At 39.6% G+C, this 22,022-nt stretch overlaps 1 protein-coding gene across 4 annotated transcripts; it reads left to right on the forward strand.

Moving 5' to 3' along the window:
- The first annotated feature begins 171 nt into the window (after positions 1-171).
- Positions 172-21,736, forward strand: ptpn6 (protein tyrosine phosphatase non-receptor type 6). 4 transcript variants are annotated; one of them, XM_017415405.3, is made up of 16 exons: positions 172-457; positions 3,359-3,418; positions 4,710-4,832; positions 6,479-6,673; positions 10,601-10,784; positions 11,692-11,808; positions 12,000-12,128; positions 14,096-14,192; positions 14,280-14,359; positions 14,438-14,584; positions 15,400-15,531; positions 16,151-16,305; positions 17,465-17,532; positions 17,621-17,772; positions 17,997-18,061; positions 21,440-21,536. In XM_017415405.3, exons 2-16 carry the CDS (start codon positions 3,411-3,413, stop codon positions 21,534-21,536), a joined length of 1,749 nt encoding a protein of 582 aa, XP_017270894.1. In that variant the 5' UTR covers positions 172-457; positions 3,359-3,410. The 4 variants fall into 4 exon arrangements, with proteins under 4 accessions (XP_017270894.1, XP_037836449.1, XP_017270893.1 ...); XM_017415404.3 differs by lacking the exon at positions 172-457 and adding an exon at positions 2,593-3,057; XM_037980521.1 differs by lacking the exon at positions 3,359-3,418 and having other exon boundaries at positions 173-457; positions 21,440-21,736.
- The last annotated feature ends 286 nt before the right edge of the window (positions 21,737-22,022 follow it).

The following is a 22,022-nucleotide window of genomic DNA, read 5'->3' on the forward strand; positions in this document are numbered from 1 at the left end:
ACATGGAAGCAAATGCAGATTTGCCGTACAGATAAAAGCGACTGAGCTCTTCCTCGTGGAGCAGGTTGTGAGAGGAAGACCGGGGGAGAGGGGTGGGGGGGAGCAGGAACAGACACATTTTCTCCCACAGATAACGAGGTAATTAGGAAAAAAATTAGAGTTAATTACAGGCTGAGAGGATTGGCCGAGCTTGATGTCTTATCATGAAAGAGTTCAGGGTTTAACGTGAGCCAAACTGGATGTTTCAGGAGGCGGTTAACCTGGAATAAAACAAAGACAAACTGTTTTTTGTGTAACCTGACTCTGATTGTGAGCTGAGGTGGAGAAACCCTAAAAGTCACCTCGTTCAGCAGCACTGACGGGATACAACCCATCACTTCCTGCTCACTTCCTGGTCCAGACAAATCCAACCTCATTTATCCTGGGAGCAGACAGGAGGCAGCACAATGTCTTGTAGGTGAGTTATTTCTATTTTTAATATTATTTCTTTTAGTGTTTACTCTTTACTTTTTCTTTTGCTGCTGGCATATTTTAATGTTACTTCTGTCTCTTTCCAATTATTCAATCTGATTATTTTCCTTTATGTGCTTTCCTTTCTTTTCTACTCATAGAGAAACTATTTAAGTAAATACTTTAACTCAATATCAGACATGTTTAATGAAACTTGATTTAAACTTTCTACTTTGATCAGGCAATTTAGTAATAATTATAGAAATATGTATGAAACTCCTAAATCACTTTGTACCTCTGGATTTTTGAATATTTTATTCACTTATCTTTTTGTTTTGCATTTATAGGAACAAATAAAAAATATATAACAATGTCATTTAGTTCAAGAAGAGTTTATTCATAAGTAGTACAAAACTATTATGTACTGGGACAAAAATAGCATCTAAAATATACTAATAAAAATTCATTTTTGCAGTTAAAGACTTTAAATCTTAAAATACACAAAATTAAAAAATTTGAAACAATCTTTTTACAAGTGATGTAAATGTGATCTTTTTTGCTAACAATAACTAAATTTGGAATATTTTGGCCTTTCAAGCGGCCTACGCGCTCCTTAAAAGGAACATTCGACACAATAGACAAATGTGCTGAATTTTATTTTTAGCTGCATTCTGAAAAACATTTGGGTTCAGCGTCACAAAAAAGCATTTTAGGTTTTATTTGCAGATGTTTACACGCAGATTTGTTACAAAACTTACAAAATAGCATTGCCTACGATGAAGAAATGGAACAGAATCTAAGGGTTAACTGATGGTGGGAGATTTTGTAATCTTCTGTGAGATCGTGCACAAGGTTTTTTTCAAGATTTGACCAAAACTGCTACAACTTTGTCATTTATGATGTCTGACATGAAAGGCAGCGGGCGATATGCAATCCTTCAGGAAATGTTAGGTCTTTAATTTTAACATTTACCAACATCAGTTAGTTATAAGTGAAAGGACAAGTACTCCAATGGAGACATACTAAGTTTTACATTAAAAGGATTAAGGTCAAACTGGTTTATCTCTTTGATTTATTATATCAGACATTTTTAGGTTGTTCTTCCTGAAACATCAGTCTGTGGGAAGCCTTCTGTAACGGCTGGAGCAGGAAGTACTTTGAACTGGTTTTGAATATGAGTAAATGTGCGCTTTTATTTCCCACCACTAAGTGTTGCTGAGGTGGAATATTTTACAAAGAAGCAAAACTGTCCGTGCATTCGATTCCTCTCAGTAGAGACACTCCGATGCATTGCAACACTTAAAGAATCGACCAAATCATGGAAACATCATCTTTGTCACGCTGCGGCTGTTAACCGGTGTGTGTGTATGTGTGTGTTGTTTGGCACATTTCTGCATTTTGCTGAGATGTGAAGAGAAGTCAAACCAGCTTCTAACAGCTGAACACCAGAATCTGACAGGAATATAATGCAAACTGCAGTAGCTGACGTTAACCACGACGACACCTGCAGGGCTGTGTGTATGTGTGTGTGTGTGTGTGTTGGGGGCAGGGTGGGGCCTCAGGGTACAACATGTTGAAGTTTTTCTTCCCCCCCCCCACAACATTTGTTTTGTTCTGGCAGACATTTTTACACTTTAAACTGAAACCACTCCCGTTAGCAGCTCACTGGCTTGGAAAAATAATTTTTACATGAATGTAAATTTGCCTCCTCACACGTCCACGGAGATGAACACAAATGGAGAGTGACTCAGAGGTCATAGACACAAACCTTTGCTGTAACGCAGAGATACAAACACGTATCTCGACGTTATTAGGAAACAAGTCCCCCTGAAAGCTCGAGTTTTCAAGAGACATGACTGTCAATTATTTCCTTTGTGCCATAATTCATCAGCAGTTTCTGTTGCTGGTTTTGCGTTCTCCCTTTAATGAATAGTTTCGCCGTTACAAATGGTTCACCAGCTGGAGAGCGGCGCGCACACACACACGCCCACACACGCACATTTGCAAAGGGGGGGAAGGTCAAGCTGCAAATGAGGAAGTGTTTTGTGACTCTGACCTTTGTGTGTTACGTACACACGCACTCGCTCACACCTGGAAGTAAAGAGCAAACAGCAGTAGTGACAGACAGGTGGGCAGGCTGAGGGGAAACGATTTGCAAGTGCTTTCTGTCAGACAGAGAGTGGGTTCGAGGAACTTCGGCTTGTCTTATTGTTTGGATTTTAGCCGTGATGCTGCTCGCCGGTGATTCACCGGGGAACGGAGCTGTCTGAGCCGCCGCTGTTTGTGTTTGGCTTTGACGCAGGAAACTCGAGAGATGGAGTTAAGACCCTCTCTGCTCTCAGACACTTTCTGTTGCGGCCGTCTTTAAAAAAAAAAAGAGGATGAGAAAAAATTTAAAATAAAAGAAGCAACATCTGTATCTGCTGGAGGAATTCCGGCCTGTCAGCTATTTTTGTGCCTGTCTTGCTTTCACTATTTTGTGAAAGGAGACGTAAAAAGGAAGGAAGGGGAGAGAGAGAGAGAGAACGACGCAGAGGGGAAGAGGCAGACGTGTACAGTGTGAACGCCTCGGCGAGTGACAGTTGTTGTCAGGAGCAGCTGAGAAGAGTAAGTGTTTACCTGCTTTTATACGGGAACGAGGACAGGGTTCTGTAGGGAGTGATTTAAGTGGGGGACAGTTCAGTAAATGAGTTCAGTGATAAAGCGACAGACAGAGGTGACAGTTTTGATATTAGATGGAAAGATCTCGGCATAGCTGAGCGCGTGAAACGGTAAACGCACGACAGTGACACTGACCGATTCTCGTTTAAAGTGAGCACGGAGTGAGGAAGTAGTGCAGGATTAACTGCTTGTCTTTTACACGATTGGTGATCAGCATAAAACAAACTCCTGCACGTGTGTGGCACAGGTTCGAGCGGCTCTTCTTCTCTCTCGCCCCAGAGAAAAAGTGAGGAGACGACATGGTTCGGTGAGTCAAGCCTCTGCCGGACACCGTAATGCTCCATTACTCAACTCTGCCTGTTTTTGTTTTTTTTTTCTTGTTATTTCTGCAGGGCTTGATGACAACTTCTCTGTTTCCATTCTTCCCTCTCTGTCTTTCGTTCTTCGCTCATCCCGCTCTGTTTCTCTGTCATGTGATCGCTCATGCCTTGTGTGCTGAAAGAGTGGAAGAAAATGTCTCAGAAATGGAAGTTTTAAGTTCGGGGGGTCGAGAAAGACACCTGTTGATGCTAATGTCAGGCTTCCCCTCGTCACTACTTTGTTGCTGTGGCTGCATATCATCCGTAAAAGCAAAGATAAAAAGCACAAATTGAATTTAATTAGTAGAATACGTACATTAACCTTGTTGTCTATGAGCTTCAGAGCTACATTTCAACACTTTTATCATGCAGCAACTTCACCTGATGCAGAAACTTTTAAAAAAAAAAAATGTCATTCAGAAACTGAGAACCATTTCATGCAGCTGCTGTAACCAGAACATTGGCTAAACTTCTGGATATTTTTCTGCACTTTTGGCTTATTTGAAAGCAGCATATTTAACAAGGGCTTTTTTTCAAATCTAAACTCATTTATAAAAGTAATAATTAATAGGTTAAGTCTGCTTGAAAGTGGTTGCGTTTTGCAGGATGTGAACAAGACGCTGAATGTGGTTTTAAGACTGACCTATTCACTATTCCGGGGAAAAAAAAAAAAAAAAAGAAATCACACTGCTGCTGCTGCTGTGCCTTATTGCATCAGGTTGACATAGAATTACAATTAATATTAGCTAATCTTAATATTAGCTTAACTAATGATATCATTTATTTCTGTTTTTGAATGAGCTTTGAAAAAGTCTGGAAAATAAATTTGTATGACTGCGTCAAACTGAGTTGTAGCCGAGGGTAAAACTGATGCAGAATAATGCATTATTTGTTGAAGATATCAGAAAATGAGGCAGATCGCTCATCGCAGCTTACAAGAAAAGGTTATCCAGCTCTTTTGGTTTTATGACACAACTGTCAGTAAATCATTCTGGTAGCTTTCCTCCTTCCTGTAGACGAATGACCTGATCCTTCTTGCTGCAGTAATTTGATTTCTAACTTCAGTTTATTTTTAGACAGAAGACAAAAGTTGTTTGTTGTAGCTTTTATTTTTATCTGATAGTCAAATGTTTTAAATCTGCGCTCATGAAGAACAGCATGTCTGATCGTGTGTGTGAATATTAGTCCGTTTAAAGGTGTGTTTGATTGAAATATGTTCTTTTTTTGGCTCTGATGCAGGTGGTTCCACAGAGATATCACTGGCCGGGAGGCCGAGGAAATCCTCAAAAATCGGGGCATCGACGGCAGCTTTTTGGCTCGACCCAGCAAGAAAAATGTCGGCGATTTCTCCCTGTCTGTCCGGTAATAACCGACAAAACGATTACACTCTTGGACTTCTCTGTTTTATTTGGTTCTCTGCTGAACCTGATCGATTCACGCCCACACGGAGGGTTCTCCTCAGCAGAAGCTGCAAAAACAGGATTTTTACATTTGCATTCTTTGTTTACTTCCTTAGCAGACTATAAATGTCACCGTTTTTTGTTTTTTTTACAAATCGAAGAGATTAGATGAGCGTGTGATGGAAATCTTCTCTTTGTGGGCACAACAAAACAAAACAAACTTTGAAAAGTTACTTTCTGTTTGTGCATAAATCATTTCCAATAATCACTGAGCCTTTTTTTTATCTGAACTTGGGCAGACTTCAGGTTTGAAGCAGGAACACGGCAGGTTACCGTAACACCGCAGAGAGAAATGATCGCAGATAAATCAGATGTCTGCGTATCTGACATCCTGAAACCTTTGCTCTTTACGCTTAACTGATGCTTGTGAGGTTTGCCTGATTGTAAAAACCCAATTTCTTTTTTTTAGACCATATCAGAGCTGCTGTTTCTTATTCTAGGAGGTATTTTTGGCTAACAGGTGTCAGTGCTTCATTTAGATATTTACCTCCTGCTGTCGAAAGGCGAGCAATCATGTTTTCGCTCATGTGTCTGTTGTGAGTCTGTCTGTTACCAAAATATCTCAAGAACACCTGGAGAACGTTTAAGGAAACTTGCAGAAAATACACATTGTGTGTATATCTACTACTAGCTTTTAGCTTTTAAAGTCAGCTTCCGACAGCCAGCAGACCATGAAAAAACACAAAATTTAGTAGTTTTACAAGATATTGACCTAAAACTTGGTGTGGTAGTAGCTGAGAATCTTCCCCATCACATGATCGGAGCACTAAGAGCAGCTTGAGGACATTAGTCCTCACAGAAAATGCTGCAGCTCATTCACAGCACATACTGCGAGCGAGACGTCTCCAACGCTATTTTAAAGGTTTTATTTCTCATCCTAAGACAGTATACTTTCCTTTAAGGAATGCTACACCTTTAGTTTGACATTTTTTTTAATATTTGCAGTTGCTGCGTTGACCTAAAATACTTTTTTTCTTTCTGAAAGCTGTCAGCCTTGTGAGTCAGTTTGCAGAAGTTTGTCGTCTAAACGAAGAATAGTTCAGATTAAATACACACAATTAGTTTGGTTGCATCTGTTGCATCACTTCCAGCCATTTGTAAGAAATGAAGAAACACTGGGGACTTTCTTTTCTTTGGCTGGCTGTGGCTGCAGGAGTAAAGTGGGTCACTCGCCTATTAAATGATGTTCAAGTCCGACCTGTGGTTCTTTCTGTTTTCTGCACATTAAGTAGTTAAACTTTGCAAATCATGAAACAGATCGTGTTAATACAGTTAACTCTAAACTGTGTGCAGTTTGTTTAAAATATGAGTCCTTTCAAGTAGTTAGTATTTCTGTCTGCATGAGCCTTTCAGCTGATTAAGTTAATAATTGAATAATCAGACTTGTGTTATTTAATGTTTCACAGAAGAAACGTTCTGTCCTAGAATCATCGTACAGTGCTTTTTTTTTTTTTTTTTTGTTTCTATACCTGTTGTTCTCAGGAAGTTAGTCAGGAAAAAACATTGACGGTTCATTTGGTGTGGTCTGACTGTCGTTTTGTTTCAAAGGGTGGGTGAATTGGTGACCCACATCCGCATCCAGAACACGGGAGACTTCTACGACTTGTACGGCGGGGAGAAGTTCGCCACGCTGTCGGAGCTGGTGGATTACTACACGGCGGAGAACGGCATCCTCCAGGACAGAGACGGAACGATCATCGACCTCAAATACCCCCTCAACTGCTCCGACCCCACCACGGAGAGGTTTGTCTTCTCCTTCGTCCCACGGCGTCCCGTGGGTTAAAATGTCCCGGATTCACAGTCCTCCCTGCGGGGTCAGCTGCACGTCGACTCTTGGGTTGGGTGTAATGCTGTTGGGTTCGTGGTTGAGTTAAATATAGTCAACTGTGACCAAACACGTTTCCTCAAACAGCCGGGTTATGTTGCAAGGATAACAAGCATCATGTGCTGGTGTTTGTTCGCCTAGCTTTAATCTCATCCTTGTGGGAAAGGTCAGTTTTAAATATTTAAGGTGTACCAGCTTGTTTGTCACAGAATGAGTCAGTAAAAAATACGCCCACGCGTTTCAGCCGTCAAGGCTTCATCCCCTCCTCTGCTTCCCTGCTGCAGCTTTTGGATTACAAGTGAGCGGCGTCACCATGAACGGAGGCGTTAAAGAGCCGAGCATTTACTCAGATTTCCCTGAAACACAGAAGCTTCTTACCTAAATAGACTATTTTTTCCCGCAGTTTAAATGTTGGTATCAAAAATCCTCCTTAGACAGGTTCAATTATACTCAAAATGCAACTCATCTGAAAGAAAAATACATGTCTCTGACACGTTTTTATTTGGAAAAAAGCATTAAAAACTGGATCAACTTTTAGTTTTACTCCTAAACTTGGTTCCAAACCTGAGACGTCTCATTATTCTGCGTCTTAAATTTGGAATTTAGTCGTGCAAAACTCCGCAGAGTAACTGAGATAAGTTACTAAATATGTGAATGTAATCAAGCAAAATGTTATATTTAGAGAGGAAGCGCAGTTTAGTGCAACAAAAGGAAATGTAAAGGAAAGAAATATCAATAGAAACAACAAAAACACAACAAAGTGGAGCAGCTTTGTTGGTTTTTATCACAGGAAAGCCAAAATATTTTGTCAGATGCAAGTTTTTTGTGGCCAAATTAAGTCCTAATATTAGTATTGTTGGTATTTGCAAACAAAAAAAATGATAATTTTGTTTTGTTCCCTTTTTAAAAAAATAAATTAGTCTAATAACACGACTGCGCTGGATGGAAAAAAAAATCTGTTGCTATGAATGCCAAACTTACAAAAAGAAGAACTAAATTAAGTTATAATGGCATCAATTTTAATTATTTTAAGTGTCACAGATGTTTGTTTCTCAACATCCTGTTTTTAATTCGGGCTTTTCTCTTCACATTGTTCAAAGCATTGCTAAATGTTGACCTGAGATTATCTTTCTAAAACCTGAAAATTTAAGAATATCTACAGTGATTTAAATAAGCAGCAAATTCAGGATTTATCCAACTCTTCAATGGGTAGAAAATGAGTCAAAGTGCCAGAAAAACCTGCAGGATCTGTTTCTAATTTACCAAAAAAAACATGTTACAGGACAGATTACCAGTGACGTATGCAGCCACTGTTATTTTTTACCTCAAAGCGTTGCATAAAGAGCATTTGCACATTTAAATAATCATTTAGCTACAAACCAAATGTGTCCCCAAAACAATCATTTGAGTTGTTTACAAGCACATTTCACTGAGAATATTTGTTCAGTTTAGTTGGTAAAATGAAGTAAAAGCACTGACTTGAAAGAAAAGGGAGCTTTTTTGTGAAAAAAAATCTTAGAAATGTATAAATAACACAACTGAAATTAATAGAAAAACCCTTAATTGTAATATATGCACGTTTATAAAAATAACCTTCATAGGAAGTGGGTTCGTTTGGCTTTCAGATCTTGTATAAAAGTCGAATGGAAATTATTCGATTGAAGCGATAAACGCGAACTCGTCACAGAATATTTGGTGTTTGAGCCACTGCAGTCATCACAAAAACTACTTCAGTGGCTGTTTAAGGCTACTTACAAGTATGTATTTAAATCACGTTAAAGTTGTCTGGTTGCCACTTTTCTTTCTGTCATTTCAAGCATCTGACTGGTTGGTAAATATAGTTATAAGATGACAAAGATTATGTTGATCGCTGATTTGAGTTTCCCTCCCAGCTGGAACTGCTGAGCTGCTCAGACCAACGTCCAGCTGCTTCAACATTCGAGTCAAGAAGGACACAACTTTCTGCATTTTTAGTTTTAAGACAGAACTACTTGGACTGAAAGTTGTACCCTCTGCTNTGCTCTCTGCCTTGGTTCCTCTCTGTCACTCGTCTTGCTCTCCCCCTTTTATCATCCCCTCCCTCTGCTGTCCTTTCTGTCTCTCTCTCTCTCTCTGTCAGTTGTTTAACTTCCCTTTTGTTGCTGCGGTTGGAAACTTTAAGTTTTGACACTTTTGAAAGCAATGGCCAGACCTTGCTCGTCTTCCTCTATTTCACACTCCATCATGTTCTCGTTCACTCGCTATCTTCCACATCTAAAACCCCAAGCCTCTTGTCGTCTCAGAAAAGCGCAACAACGTTTGCACCACGGCCGGTCACTTTTTGATGCTCGGTTTCCAGAAAAAAAAAAAAAAAACCTCGAAGTAATGCAGTGTGCACAAACATGCATGTTAAACTGATTAATTGTCTGCTAACATTTTCAACAAAGGCTGCTGGGAAGTTCCTGCAAAGCTCTACCCTCTCTGTGTCGCAGGCTCTTCGTGCAGAATCCAAGCAGGATTTAACGTCGAGGACACTTATAAATCATAAACGCGTGCACAAAAGTTCATTTAAAACCACGCGTGCATTGTGTTACTCTGCAGGGGGAAGGAGGGAGGGGTATTAGTGGCTGCAACGTATCGAAAGGGGGCAGACTATAAATACTTTGTCCTGTTCAGCCACGAAATCTGTCATCAGAAATTTTCCGACCGCAACGCAGGAAGTTTAGAAAAAGAAATCGAGAACTGTGCTTAAAATTAAGTCACACTTAACCCGACGGAGTGTGTGTTCTCGGGCACGCACATACACACACACACACACACACACTTTCAGTACAGTGGTCGGACATAAATAAAAATGTCCTGCTTTTAGCAGCGACATCTGCCCATGCCGTCAAAGCTTTATTTTCTGCTCATTAAAATTTATTAAAGGTTCTGCAGATTTCAGTGTTGCGAGCCCGACCGTCCAGTGAAGCAGACTGCTGTTCTCTCACAGCTGGAGCTGCTCGACTAACCTGATTTCTGTCTTTCACACACCCTGAACGGTTCTCAGCTCATGAGGGAGGCTGGGAAAGTTACGCTTTCGGACGTTTTCTTGCAGGTTGCATGTAGATTGGGGAGGACATAGAAATATCCTAATCGAACTGAACTAAGGCTACACAACATCGGGAAATGTTTCTGCACAACGACACAGTATCGGCGGCTGGCTAGGTGAGAAAGGTGTGGGCGGAAATCGGTAACGAAATAATGTGCACGCCCGAGAGTAGAGGTCTGTAAGTTTATGAGACAGGATTTTCAAAGATTGGCCGCTCAAAATGCGCCTGCACGGCTCAACGGTCGCCAAAACGAAGAATTCAGTGGGAAAAATTCACCTGTTTTCTTGCAATTTTAAGTCACCAACCCAGTGGCATCGCCTTTTACTGTCACTTTGGCTTTTCAGCTACATTCCTACAAAAATCAGCTGTTATTATAACGAGGATCCATCTGATTGTTAAACATATTATTGGCATAGTGCTGTGTGATATTAATTTTGGACACTCTGACGTTACCATAATGATAAATTATGATAAAGATTGTGTAACCCTAACCTGAACCCAGTTTAACTCAAGACGAACAGAGAACGATGAAGCAAACAGGAAGAAGTGATTTGCATATTTTGGGTGTTTATTATTAAGCAAACCTCTTAAGGTGAGACGCCACCACTTTGGGCCTTCTCACCACCTTCATTTGATGGTGAGAAGCCCCTTTTAAATAAACGGAGTATAATTTACACATTTTGAGGAAAATCTTCCTGTTTATCAGTCTCGTTTTTTTATGACGACAGCTCTGGTGTTTGACAGACGAGTCATCGGTGCGCTCTTGTGTCTCAGGTGGTACCACGGGCACCTGTCCGGCCCGAACGCAGAGAAGCTCCTCACCACGCGAGACGAGCCGGGGACCTTCCTGGTCAGAGAGTCGCTGTCCAAGCCTGGGGACTTCGTCCTCTCCGTTCTGACAGACGAAGTCAGCAAAACTGGAGGAAAAAGAGTCTCCCACATCAAGATTATGTGCCAGGTGTGTTTGCTTCTCCTTTTTTTTTTTTCTCGTTGTTGTTGTTTTTGTCTGTGAACGTACAGAAATAGGAGCGCATGAGACAGACTCTGATTACATATAAAGATACTGAAGGTTATTCCCAGAATTGTGCAGCGATCACTGAAATAAACTCTCATTTCCCTTTATTACACAACAACAGACTTTTGCTCATATTTCAACTGTCAGGTGTTCACCAGGCTTTCTGAAAGCTTTGAATATATTTTTCTAAACTGTTTTCTGACTTTTTAATGTTTTTTTTGTATTTTGTAAACAGTAGTTTACAGTAGCAGAAACCGTTTCAGAGCACAAAATTCACAAAAATGAGCTTTGATGTAAGGTTGTCAAAGAGAGCCTTTGTATTTTATTTTTAGCTGTGGTTGGCCTCAATGAAAACCCCATTCAGGCTTCATTTAAATGAGTTGCGTTATTTCTGTACACTGCCAGGTTATAAAAGATTATCTTCAAGATTGCTTAAAGGGTCATAAAGACTTTTTACCGAAGCTCAGAGCTGAGTTCAGGGGTAGTTTCGGGCTCTAATCCTCTAATCCAGCTGAAAGTAGCTAAGGCGTGTGACAACATCAGTGTTCATTTATTTCCTTCACAGTGAGGAAATTAGTTTTATGGCCACTTTTACACTTTAATTACAGCAAGCGGGTAAATATTCTTCATTAGAGTCTGACTTTTTTCATTCTGGAGCTGCTTTTCCCCCCTTTCTATAAATAACTTATACAATTTTAAATTGAACTTTATCGCTTTTATTAATGAAAACTGGGTCTGTCGATATATTTAAATTAAAAGTATCACGTTTTCAGAGGCTCCTTAGGAGTTTGTGTGTTTTTTCCGTCAGATTATTTTGATGAGTTTGTGTTGATTAGTTTTTTCCTCTCAGAACGACAGGTATACGGTGGGAGGCTTGGATATGTTCGACACGCTGACAGATTTGGTCGACTTTTACAAACGCAAAGGCATCGAGGAGATCTCTGGAAACTGGGTTCATCTCAGACAGGTGAGCAGGGCTGCAGCACACCAATGGAGATCAAACCTAACAATGATTTTGACTTTTTGTTTCTCATCACGAGCTGTTTCCAGCAGATCGGCTGCAGCCCACAGATCGGAAACTTTCGCCTTGATGCTGACATTGTGTAACGCTCTCATTAGCGTTTGTTGTAATCGTTTTTTCTCTGTGCCTCCCTGCAGCCGTACTTCTCCACCCGAGTGAACGCTGCGGACATCGACAGCAGGGTGAAGCAGCTGGACTTGACCTCAGACAAGCCGCTGGAGGGCGAGGGCGAGAAGAGCAAGGCCGGCTTCTGGGAGGAGTTTGACGTAAGATGAAATCCGGCTTCGGCTGCGTTTGCTTTGTTTTGTTTTTGGGTGTTGTTTTTATCTTTGATGAGAGAACCACAAGAATATCTCTAAGTGGATAAAGTTAAATTAAACAGTCTGGTTTTTAGATGCAACCAGAATTTTCCATCATCCTTTCGTCTCTCAGCTCATCGATGTGGAGGTGAAACGCTGCCACCTGGTGGAGGAAATGTGCAAAGCTGCAGCTAATTTCTTTCTACACAATAACACATATTAAGCTTTAAGTATTTATCACAGTGTTATCAGATGCCATCAGTCTTCTTAATAATAGCTTTCCTAATTTTCTGTCTGAATTTGCGCAGACAAACTCCTATATTTCTTATTTCTTTTCCTTAATATTTCTCAAAACTTACCTGTTTTTAATTATGTTTTTTTTAAATAAGGCCAATATTGTAGATCTTCATCTAACTTTCCAAAACCAGAAGATGTTCAGTTGAAGATATGAAAAATAAGCTGGAAGTTCTTTTGTTTCAGTAAAAGCACAAATATGATAATAAAAAGCACTGTGGTCCAGTTTTTATACTTTAGCAAAGTACATATGTTTACCAACGAAATGTGGTTAAAAAACTAAAGCCAAAGTTCTGTTTTTATATCCATATGCAGTAATGTGCAAAGCATTGCATACTGCGATAATTTTTATTATATTTTGCTACAGAAGAGGCTAAACTTTCTCCTGATTTAATTTTCTGGTTTGATTCTTGTCTTTGTACCTGACCTTTTCTACATATATATATTAATTTTTGTTTGTTTAAGTTGAATCCTTAGGGTTTTTTTGTTACCAGCGGCCCGTCACAGAGACGCATCTCGTTTTAAACAATCACTTTGTCAGACATAAATCATTTACACAGAGCTGTTTCCCTGAAAGATGAAACACGATGCGTCTCTCACATCTTGCGTCACGTCTTTACTGGAACTTTTTCTATTTCTTAATATCTGTCTTTTCAAACATGCCTCATTTGTTTAGAGATGTTTTTCTTTTTTTTTAGCCTCACTACTTCTTCTTTTGTCTTCCACTTGTCCAGTTTCCTCAAATTTTTCGATGCATTGCACACTGTTCACATCTTTATTTTTAACCAGATTGAACTGAAGAACGAATAAAAAAAAATCACTTTCAGGAAGCGTTGAGAAAAATCGCTTTAGAAAACTGAAGAATCCTGAGAAACTTTGGCTTCTCTGACGCAGAATACAAAAACTGAAAGGTGACTCAAAGGTTTTCACAGAAACATCTGATTATAACAAAGCATCGACGTGAAATTTTGAATTATTTAAATATTTTATTAAAAATAATAGCAAATGAGGAATTTAGTAGAAAAGCTCATATTTTTGATGGAGCTTTAATAACTGAAAAACATGAAAAACGTTTTGTTAAACTTCACTTTATTTCTTTTGTTTACATTTTTATTCTTATTCAATTCATATTTTATTATTATTAATTTATTATACATTTAAGTTACCTGTATTATTATTAATATATCGTTTTTGTTTCTCCAAATGAGTACTGTAATAAATAAGTAATAAGTAAATAAGTATTTCAAGTAATTAGTGACTAAGATGAACACAAATAATGTAAAAGAGTAGAAAATATAAGTTTTTTTTTCCCTGAAATGTATTTCAGTGAAGGTATAAATTAGCTTAAAATAGACAATTAAATATTATTTTAATATTAATAACCTAATATTTTATAGCACCTTTCATGAGACCCAGAAACAATTTAAAGTAGAGGACCAGAATAAAAATAAACTATAAAAACAATCAGAAAAGAGTCGTTTTGGAGCCTGCTGAGGTGGATTTGGGAAGCTTATCTTACAGAAAAGAAGCTGTCAGATACATTAGTTTGTTAGAGTTTGTCTCAGTGAAATCATTATAATGGATAATATCAGTCTGTGGTGTAGAACTGGGACACATCTGTTTTCTCTCGTTTCTCACAGGCTCTTCAGAAGCTGGAGGCGAAGGTGAAGAAGAGCAGAGAGGAAGGTCAAAGACCCGAAAACAAGAGCAAAAACAGATACAAGAACATTCTTCCCTGTGAGTTTCTGTTTTTAGTCTTTAGTCGATACATTTCCTGTTTGTGGTGCGAACTGCGACCGAACCCTCCCGTTTTCTCCCTCCAAGTCAACGACACCAGAGTCATCCTGGCGAACGGCGATCCCAACGTCGTCGGCTCAGATTACATCAACGCCAACTACGTGAAAGTGAGTCCCCAGGAACGCCGGGCGTCGGGCGTGACGGGAATCAGAACCGTGACGTCGAATCTCTCTTCGTGTTCGCAGAACAAACTGTGGGAGTCCGGAGGGCAGAAAGTCTACATCGCCACGCAGGGATGCCTCGCGACGACCGTCAACGATTTCTGGCAGATGGTGTGGCAGGAGAAGACGGCTGTGATCGTCATGACGACGAGGGAGGTCGAGAAAGGACGGGTCCGTATCACGACCGATACAAAAACGAAACCCTGTATATCATAACGTTCTTCATACCACTCCCATTGAAAGAAGTATTTAAAGAAGTTATGTTTAAATTGAGATATAAGCTTCCTGTTGAACTTGTCAGAATAAAAGTCAAGTTTAAATGTTCACAACACAGTTCTTACTTCCTCATTTTACTGCACGTTAGCGCTCATTAAAAGAGTATCAGTCCGGCTTTTCCATCAATAACACATTGATTGTATTTTATAAGGATTTAATCTTTAAATTACTGGATTTATTCAACCTTTATTTACCAGATCTCAACAGCTGGAGGGAATTATGCATCATAAGATTTGTACCAGAAAGCAAAGGCCGAATCTGTCTTTTAAAATATTTTATTACAAAAATAAACTCAATCAAAATAAGAATCAACACAACAAAAACTAACACTAACCTAAATAAAGACCATAATAGTCTTCTCCTTTGGCTTCTTATAATAATATTAGGATGAAGATAAAATGCTTTGTCCTATTATTTGATATTATTAAACCTGAAATACACTCCTCTAAAATAAAATCCTATTTTGGTTTCAAGCCCTTTCAAAATAAAACTGATCTAATACTATTTTTTTTTTTTAAGTTTTTTTTTTCCAAGCAGCTTTTTATATCTAAGAGGCTGAAATAAGTTCAGGAAACTTATTTTCTTTCACAGCAGAAGAAGCATCAGTTTCAGCACAGCCGGCTGAAAGTTAATTCACTGAAATGTAAAAAAGTAAAAACAGAGAAGTTTACAGACAGAGACGGGATTTCTGAGTTTTTCCTTCTGCGCAGAATAAATGTGTGCCGTACTGGCCTGAGGTTCAGGGCTCCAAGGAGATGGGAGCGTACGTGGTGAAATGCAAGTCGGAGAGGGGAGCTGCTGATTACAAAGTCCGTGTTTTGGAGATCGCTCCCGTGGACAAGGTCAGTCCTCCGAGCACGCAAACGCCACACGTCAAAGAGCCTCGAACTTGTTGTTGGTTTGTTTTTTTATTACATTTTGCTTCAAAGCAGCCAGACTGTCTTAACACTGTTCTTGATATTTTTTTCTTTTGACTTCATTGCAGTAACTGAACATCTTCAGAGACTTATTGTTTGATTGTTAAACCTCTCAACTCTGACATATGAGTCATTCAGGCATAAAAAGCCTCCTGAACTCTGGGAATGAACCAGTGTTGTGTCGACACAGACAACTTGTGGAAGAACCCATTTTAAATGAGATCTTTAGGCTCTTTGTTGCCAGCAGCCTGTCACAAAAACATCATTAGTTTTGGTAATCTGAGTCCTTGAAAAATACCAAAGATACCACAGTTTGGCTTGTAAAAAAGTATTTTAGCAGCAACTCTGTGTTCGCTGAAAACCTGATGATCAGCTGAAAATGAATGAAAAAAGGAGCCAAAGTCCAAAGAAAACATTAAACAAACTGTGAAGACGACTTTCAAAGATTAAACAAAGTCTGGCTCTTTGGGAGCAAAGCGTAGAGAAGCCATGAGCGAAGCTTTTTTCATGTTTTGACGTTCTGACTTGTTTTTCTTCCTCCCAGCCCAAACTTTCCCGTTCCGTATGGCACTACCAGTACCTCAGCTGGCCCGACCACGGCGTCCCTCAGGAGCCAGGCGGCGTCCTCAGCTTCCTCACCCAAGTCAACAATCAGCAGGCTGTCAATCCTGACGCCGGTCCCATGATCATCCACTGCAGGTGCTCCACATCTAAACCCTTAACGCCTCGGGTCACAGAGCTTGAAGCTGCGTCGGACTTTAAACCAGCGGTCCCCGACCTGTTCAGCTCCACGGACCGATTCATTGTCATTTACCGGCCTTTAAAGGTGTGGCGGATAAATACAACAAAATAAAACGATACGAGCGGCATGAAAACGGGAGTATTTTTAAAACATAATAAAGGTAAATCCAACGTGTCCTCGCAGCTTTGTTAGCTGCGTTATCAAGATGAATAACAGCCTCTCCTCCCCCTGATGTTCTCTGTGTTTAAACACGCCCTTCAAAATAAAAGACACCACAAATATAAAGTGCACGAAGAATACAACTCACCATAACGCTGAATCAGTGAAGCCCTGAGCCTGTTTCTCAGTAACCAGACGGTTCCATCTTCCAGAGACGTTTGTTTTTTACTCATTTTGCTGCTTGTGGGTTTGTTTTTAGCGGTAACGGATCATGTGACCTCGATAAGCGTTCTGACACGCATCAAGAGTGAGTCATAGATGGATGGAGTGGAGAGAATCCGGTCAGATTTCAAAATAAATGTCGTTCAGACTCCAAAAATACAAAAACGGAAATACTGTAAGTTAATTATTCTTTCTCTGCGGCCCGGTACCAAATGACCCACGGACTGGTACCGGTCCGTGACCCGGGGTTTGGGGACCTCTGCTTTAAACGACTGGCTGAAGGTTGTGGATGATGTTTGCATTTCAGTTTTAATTCACTTTAGTGATAATATTTCAGGTCTACGATAAAAAGGAACCTGTTTTAAGGAGGTTGGAGGTGAACAGAAGTCAGCTGATTGTTTTATCCTCTTAGTTTTGTTTCTGTGTGAGTTAAAGGAAACTCAGGCTGTGAGATTACGTGATCCTGTGTTGGTATTTTTAGTCTGCGGTCATTTTCACTTCACATACATTCTCAGACTCTTCTGTTATTTTGTTAAACCAATAATCGAGTCTATCCAATACTTTGATTTATGACTAATTCCAGCCTTAACCCTTTGATTAATCCAACAGATGTACTGTTGTTAGCTCCTGATATTAGCATCACAGAGTCTCAGAACATCTCCTGACGTTCTCCAGCGTCTCATTTCTGTTGAAATATAGATTAACTTTTTGTTTATTCTCTGTGAATTCCTGCAGTGCTGGAATCGGTCGGACGGGTACGATCGTGGTTATTGACATGATCCTCGAGACTATTGACACTCTAGGTAAAAAGATCATTTTAAAGGTCATTGCTGCCTTTTTTGCTCGTGGCCTTCTCGTCTCACTCGTATTTTTTTTATCTTGTTGTTGCAGGTTTGGACTGCGATATCGACATCCCAAAGTACATACAGATGGTTCGAGAGCAGCGCTCCGGTATGGTGCAGACTGAGGCTCAGTATAAATTCATCTACCTGGCCATATCTGAGTACATACAGACCACCAAAGCCAAAGAAAGTGCCTTCAAGGTGAGAAAGGCACAAAAAAGTCCAGAGATTCAGCTTATTCACTGTGATTCAGACCCTTTTTCGTCTATGACTGATAAAAGGACACAACAGCTGCCTGGTTCAACGCCAGTAGAGCGATCCACTATCAGAGCAGATGAACGTTGACCCAGAAAGACGAAACAATCGACCTCAAAGTGTTTTCTGTTTGACTGGTTCTGTAACAGACGTGTCTCTGTCTCCCACAGGACACGGAGACCGAGTACGGAAATCTGCAGCTCAAACACCAGCCGGCGAGCAGGAAGGTGTCAAAGTGAGTGAATCGTCCTGAAAACGTCTGAATGTGGCACCGCTGCTCCGGTGTCTTCAACAAACACGACTCGGTCGTTGGTTTGGGGTGACGTCAGCTGTTTGTAGGAGGAGCTGAACTGCAGAGCAGGAGGAGGAGGAGGAGTAGGAGGAGGAGGAGCAGGAGGTGCTTCGGCTGCAGCTGGACTTTGACGTGTTTTTATTCTGAGAACTACATGCAGCATATTTATCTGTTATTTTAATAGATTCAACAGAATCTAAACGAGTCTCGTTCAAATTATGAGGCTGAGTAGAAAATGCTGAAATGACCTAAAAGCTAAATGTAGCTAAAACATAGCTGAAAGCTAAAATTAGCCAAAAAAAAAAATGTATTTAAGTTCTTAAACTAGCAAGACCATAGCTAAAGGCTAAAATTTGTAAAAATCATAGCTAAAATCAGCAAAACTGTAGCTAAAAGGTTAAATTAGCAAAACTATTGCTGAAACCTAAAAATAGAAAAACCATAAATATAAACTGAAAGTAGCAAAACATTTTCTAAAATTAGCACTAAAGGCTAAAATGACTCAAATCATCAGTGAAAGCTAAAAGTAGCAAACTGTGCTAAAGCTAAAACGTTATCTGAAAGGTAAAAGTAGTAAACTAGTAGCTAAAATCTAAAATTAGCAAAACTGTAGCTAAGCGCTAAACGAAGTATTATAAGAAGACAAAAATAAGATCTCAGAGAATAAATTGTTTGAAGGAACTGATTGGATTTCTGTGAGGAACGTTTTTGTAAATCAAGTTAAATAATTAAAAGAAGTATAAAAGTTACAAATAGTAAAAGTTTTTGCACGCTGTTGCAGATTGAGACAAACGTCTGTGAAAATAGTTTGATTAAAGAAACCGTTCACAGGAAACTCTGAACAGGAAAACCAGCTAAAACGTTTTGTTTCACAGTGATAAAATCTTTTTTATCTTGAATATCTTTTCTGAACTTTCTATAAATATCTGAGAGTGGAACCATGAGTTCAACGTTACAATCTGTGCCTTTTAATCAATAAGTCACCGGGGTTAACCACACGGACGTCTAGCCTGGTTAAGTTTGATTCAATTCTAACCAGTTGCCTCAGTCAAAACTGACAAACATAAGGAGCTGATTCTCATTTCAGCTACAGACGGCCTATTTTTATGTTGTCGCTTCAAAATAACCCTGATTCAGCAGCTTTATATCCTCTCCTACCACCGCAAACCATCGACCTCTGAAATAAAAAGAGAAACAGCTAAACTTCAGTCCCTTTGACAGACTGAGGTATGTTTGGTTGTTAGTGGAGGTAAACCATCATCTTTGGATCGCTTTGGTCCTAAATCCTTCACTGAATACCTTCGAACACCAAAACAAACACGTATGTGCAGTTTTCGCTAAATGTGGATGCCCTCCGCAGCAGCAGCAGCGCAGTTAGCTTTGTGTGCTTAGCGATCAGATGTCACGTTATGTGGCGGCTGATAAGAGCCGAAGGTAATAAATGATCATACGGTGTTTTTAATGCTGAGCGCTTATCATGCAAACTGAGGTCAGTGGGTGTTACTGCGTTTGTTCAGGTATCCAGGTTAACCAAACATCAAATTAAAAATGTTTAAGTTTCTTTATTTGTGATTTTATGACCACTTCTGAATGGAGGGACTTTTAAAGGAGACCTGTTACGCTTCCTTGAACAAGTCAGGATAGATCTGTGGGCGGTACAGAACATGTTCATTACATTTAATACACAAAATCATTCTCACATATTGAGATTTCACCAGATCAGTTCTGCCTGTTTTCAGAATGACGTCACTATTATGCAAATTAGCTGCTGTTGGTCACGCCCCCTAACTCAGTGTCCTGCCTCAAAACATAAAAACTCACTGAAGGATTAAACGCTGCGGATCTGACGCACATTTATATCATTATTAATTCAAACTCTGAGGATTCTGACTTTGGGACATCGACAATCAGCGGGTCAGAACCCCGACTGGTAGCGGGTCAGGACAGCAGCAGCCGACAACAGAACTTTTCCTTTTCCAGCAGACATTGTTCAGCAGTAAAACCAGCAGAACTAATGTGAAGGTCTTCTTGTAAAGAAGTGGGCGGAGCTCAGCTTGGGGTTGCTAGGTAACGGAGATTGTGATGCAACAATCCTGAAGTATTTGAAACAGGTCGTTTTGCACACCAGAAAACATAAAACAAAAAACAGCTGGGTTGTTTTTCTTGTTGCTTGGACTGTTTCTAGAAGCAGTAGATACCTGAATGGAAGTACAAAAACATGCAAAAAGTGAATTTTGCATAATAGATCCCCTTTAAATGAATATTACACCTATTTGGCACAAAAAGTGTTGATCGTAGTTGAATCCATGCAGACTTTAGGCCTTCAGTGTGGAACATTTGGGTCACTGCATCAATAGTGAAGGTGCCTAAATTGATATTTTTTAAAGTTTCTTGCTTGTTTGTGTTTTTTTACACCCCGTCTTTAGACGGGTCGTTTTGTGTTATGGCCCCTGACTGTCCTTCTGTGGACAATTTCTTGTCTGTGCTCTAACCGTTTGCTGTAGGAATGTCAAACTGCACAGTTGGACACCTTGTAGATCAGGGATGATCCCTGTTGAGTTTAAACTCAAGGGTGACCCCTTTGTGACCCCTTTGTGATAACCGTGACTGTGCTTCATCTCTAAACACATGTATTTATGGTTGTTGTGAGGGGATTCATTCTTATCGATCATTGGCGGTACTCTTGTTTGAAGTGGGCTTCTGTGGAGTTGTTGTAAGCAGTCAGTGTTTAACCTGCAGCACACGGCCGTCTCAGTTTGGAGGCATTGTCATGAAGGAGTCGGTCTAGAAAAGCTTCCAGGACATCTAATGTCCTGTTTTAAACGTCTACACCGGATCACTTTTACACCAGTGTGGTGTTTACTTTAACTGTGGGTATTTACACTGAAGACTGTCACGGTTGGAAAATAAAGGTTACAAAATGGACTTTGCTTTAGCGTACATATGAGCCCAAAACACAGTGTTTGTTTTATTGTCAGAAAACATTTTTGCAAACTCCTTTGCAGTTGAATTTTTCATAAAGAAACGGGAACAATGCTCAGATTATGTAAATATAAACATTAAAGAGGCCACAGATTCTCACCTGTCAAACATTAAACTCTATAAACTCTGTTCCTGCTGGGCCGGCAGCTTTGATTGATTCATGGGGGATTAATCTGGTTTTTGTTTGTTCATTTGTTGGATTTTTCTCATGCAGCAGCCCCCTCTCATTAGTCCTAATTCAATTCGGAGCCGCGGCTCATCCATCTTCACTGATGTGTAAAATTATAATTGTTTAATCTCCGAAATCACTAATCTGCTTTGCCTTTTCTCACTCGGCAGGAACAAGGACGACGTTTACGAAAATCTGTCAAAAGGAAAGAAAGACATGAAAAAGTCAAAGACTGAGAAGAAACCCGGCTCAGTGAGGAAAAAATAAAGGATGGCGAAATGTTTTATTATGTCATATTTATGCAGGCAGGTGTTTTTTGTTGTTTTTTTTCTCCCAGGAAGTCTCAATGGAGAGCCTACAAAGAATAAATATTAACAATGAAAACAAGAAATCGTGTTGACATTTAATTATTCTGAATAATTCCTGAGTTGTTTGTTAAAAATAAAGGTGGAATGAGTGAAAAGTTACTGTATTGTGTCTGGTATTTGTCTGTCTGTTTGTCTATAAAATATTAAAAATAAGTGATATGGAAATATTTAACTTTATTTGTAATTTTTCCCTATAGAAATGCAGACGTTCCTTCAATTCCTTTTGAAAACGTCCTCTTAAATCTGCTTCAGTGTACTTGCTCTATTTTTGTCCTTTTTTAGGTTTTAGCTGCTGTTTTTATTTTTACTTTTAGCCAGCATTTTGCTACTTTTCAGCTACCATTGTGCTAGTTTTAACTAGCCTGTTACAACTTTTAGCTTTTAG

This window comes from Kryptolebias marmoratus, linkage group LG16 (genome assembly GCF_001649575.2).
Source record: "Kryptolebias marmoratus isolate JLee-2015 linkage group LG16, ASM164957v2, whole genome shotgun sequence".
NCBI lineage: Eukaryota > Metazoa > Chordata > Actinopteri > Cyprinodontiformes > Rivulidae > Kryptolebias > Kryptolebias marmoratus.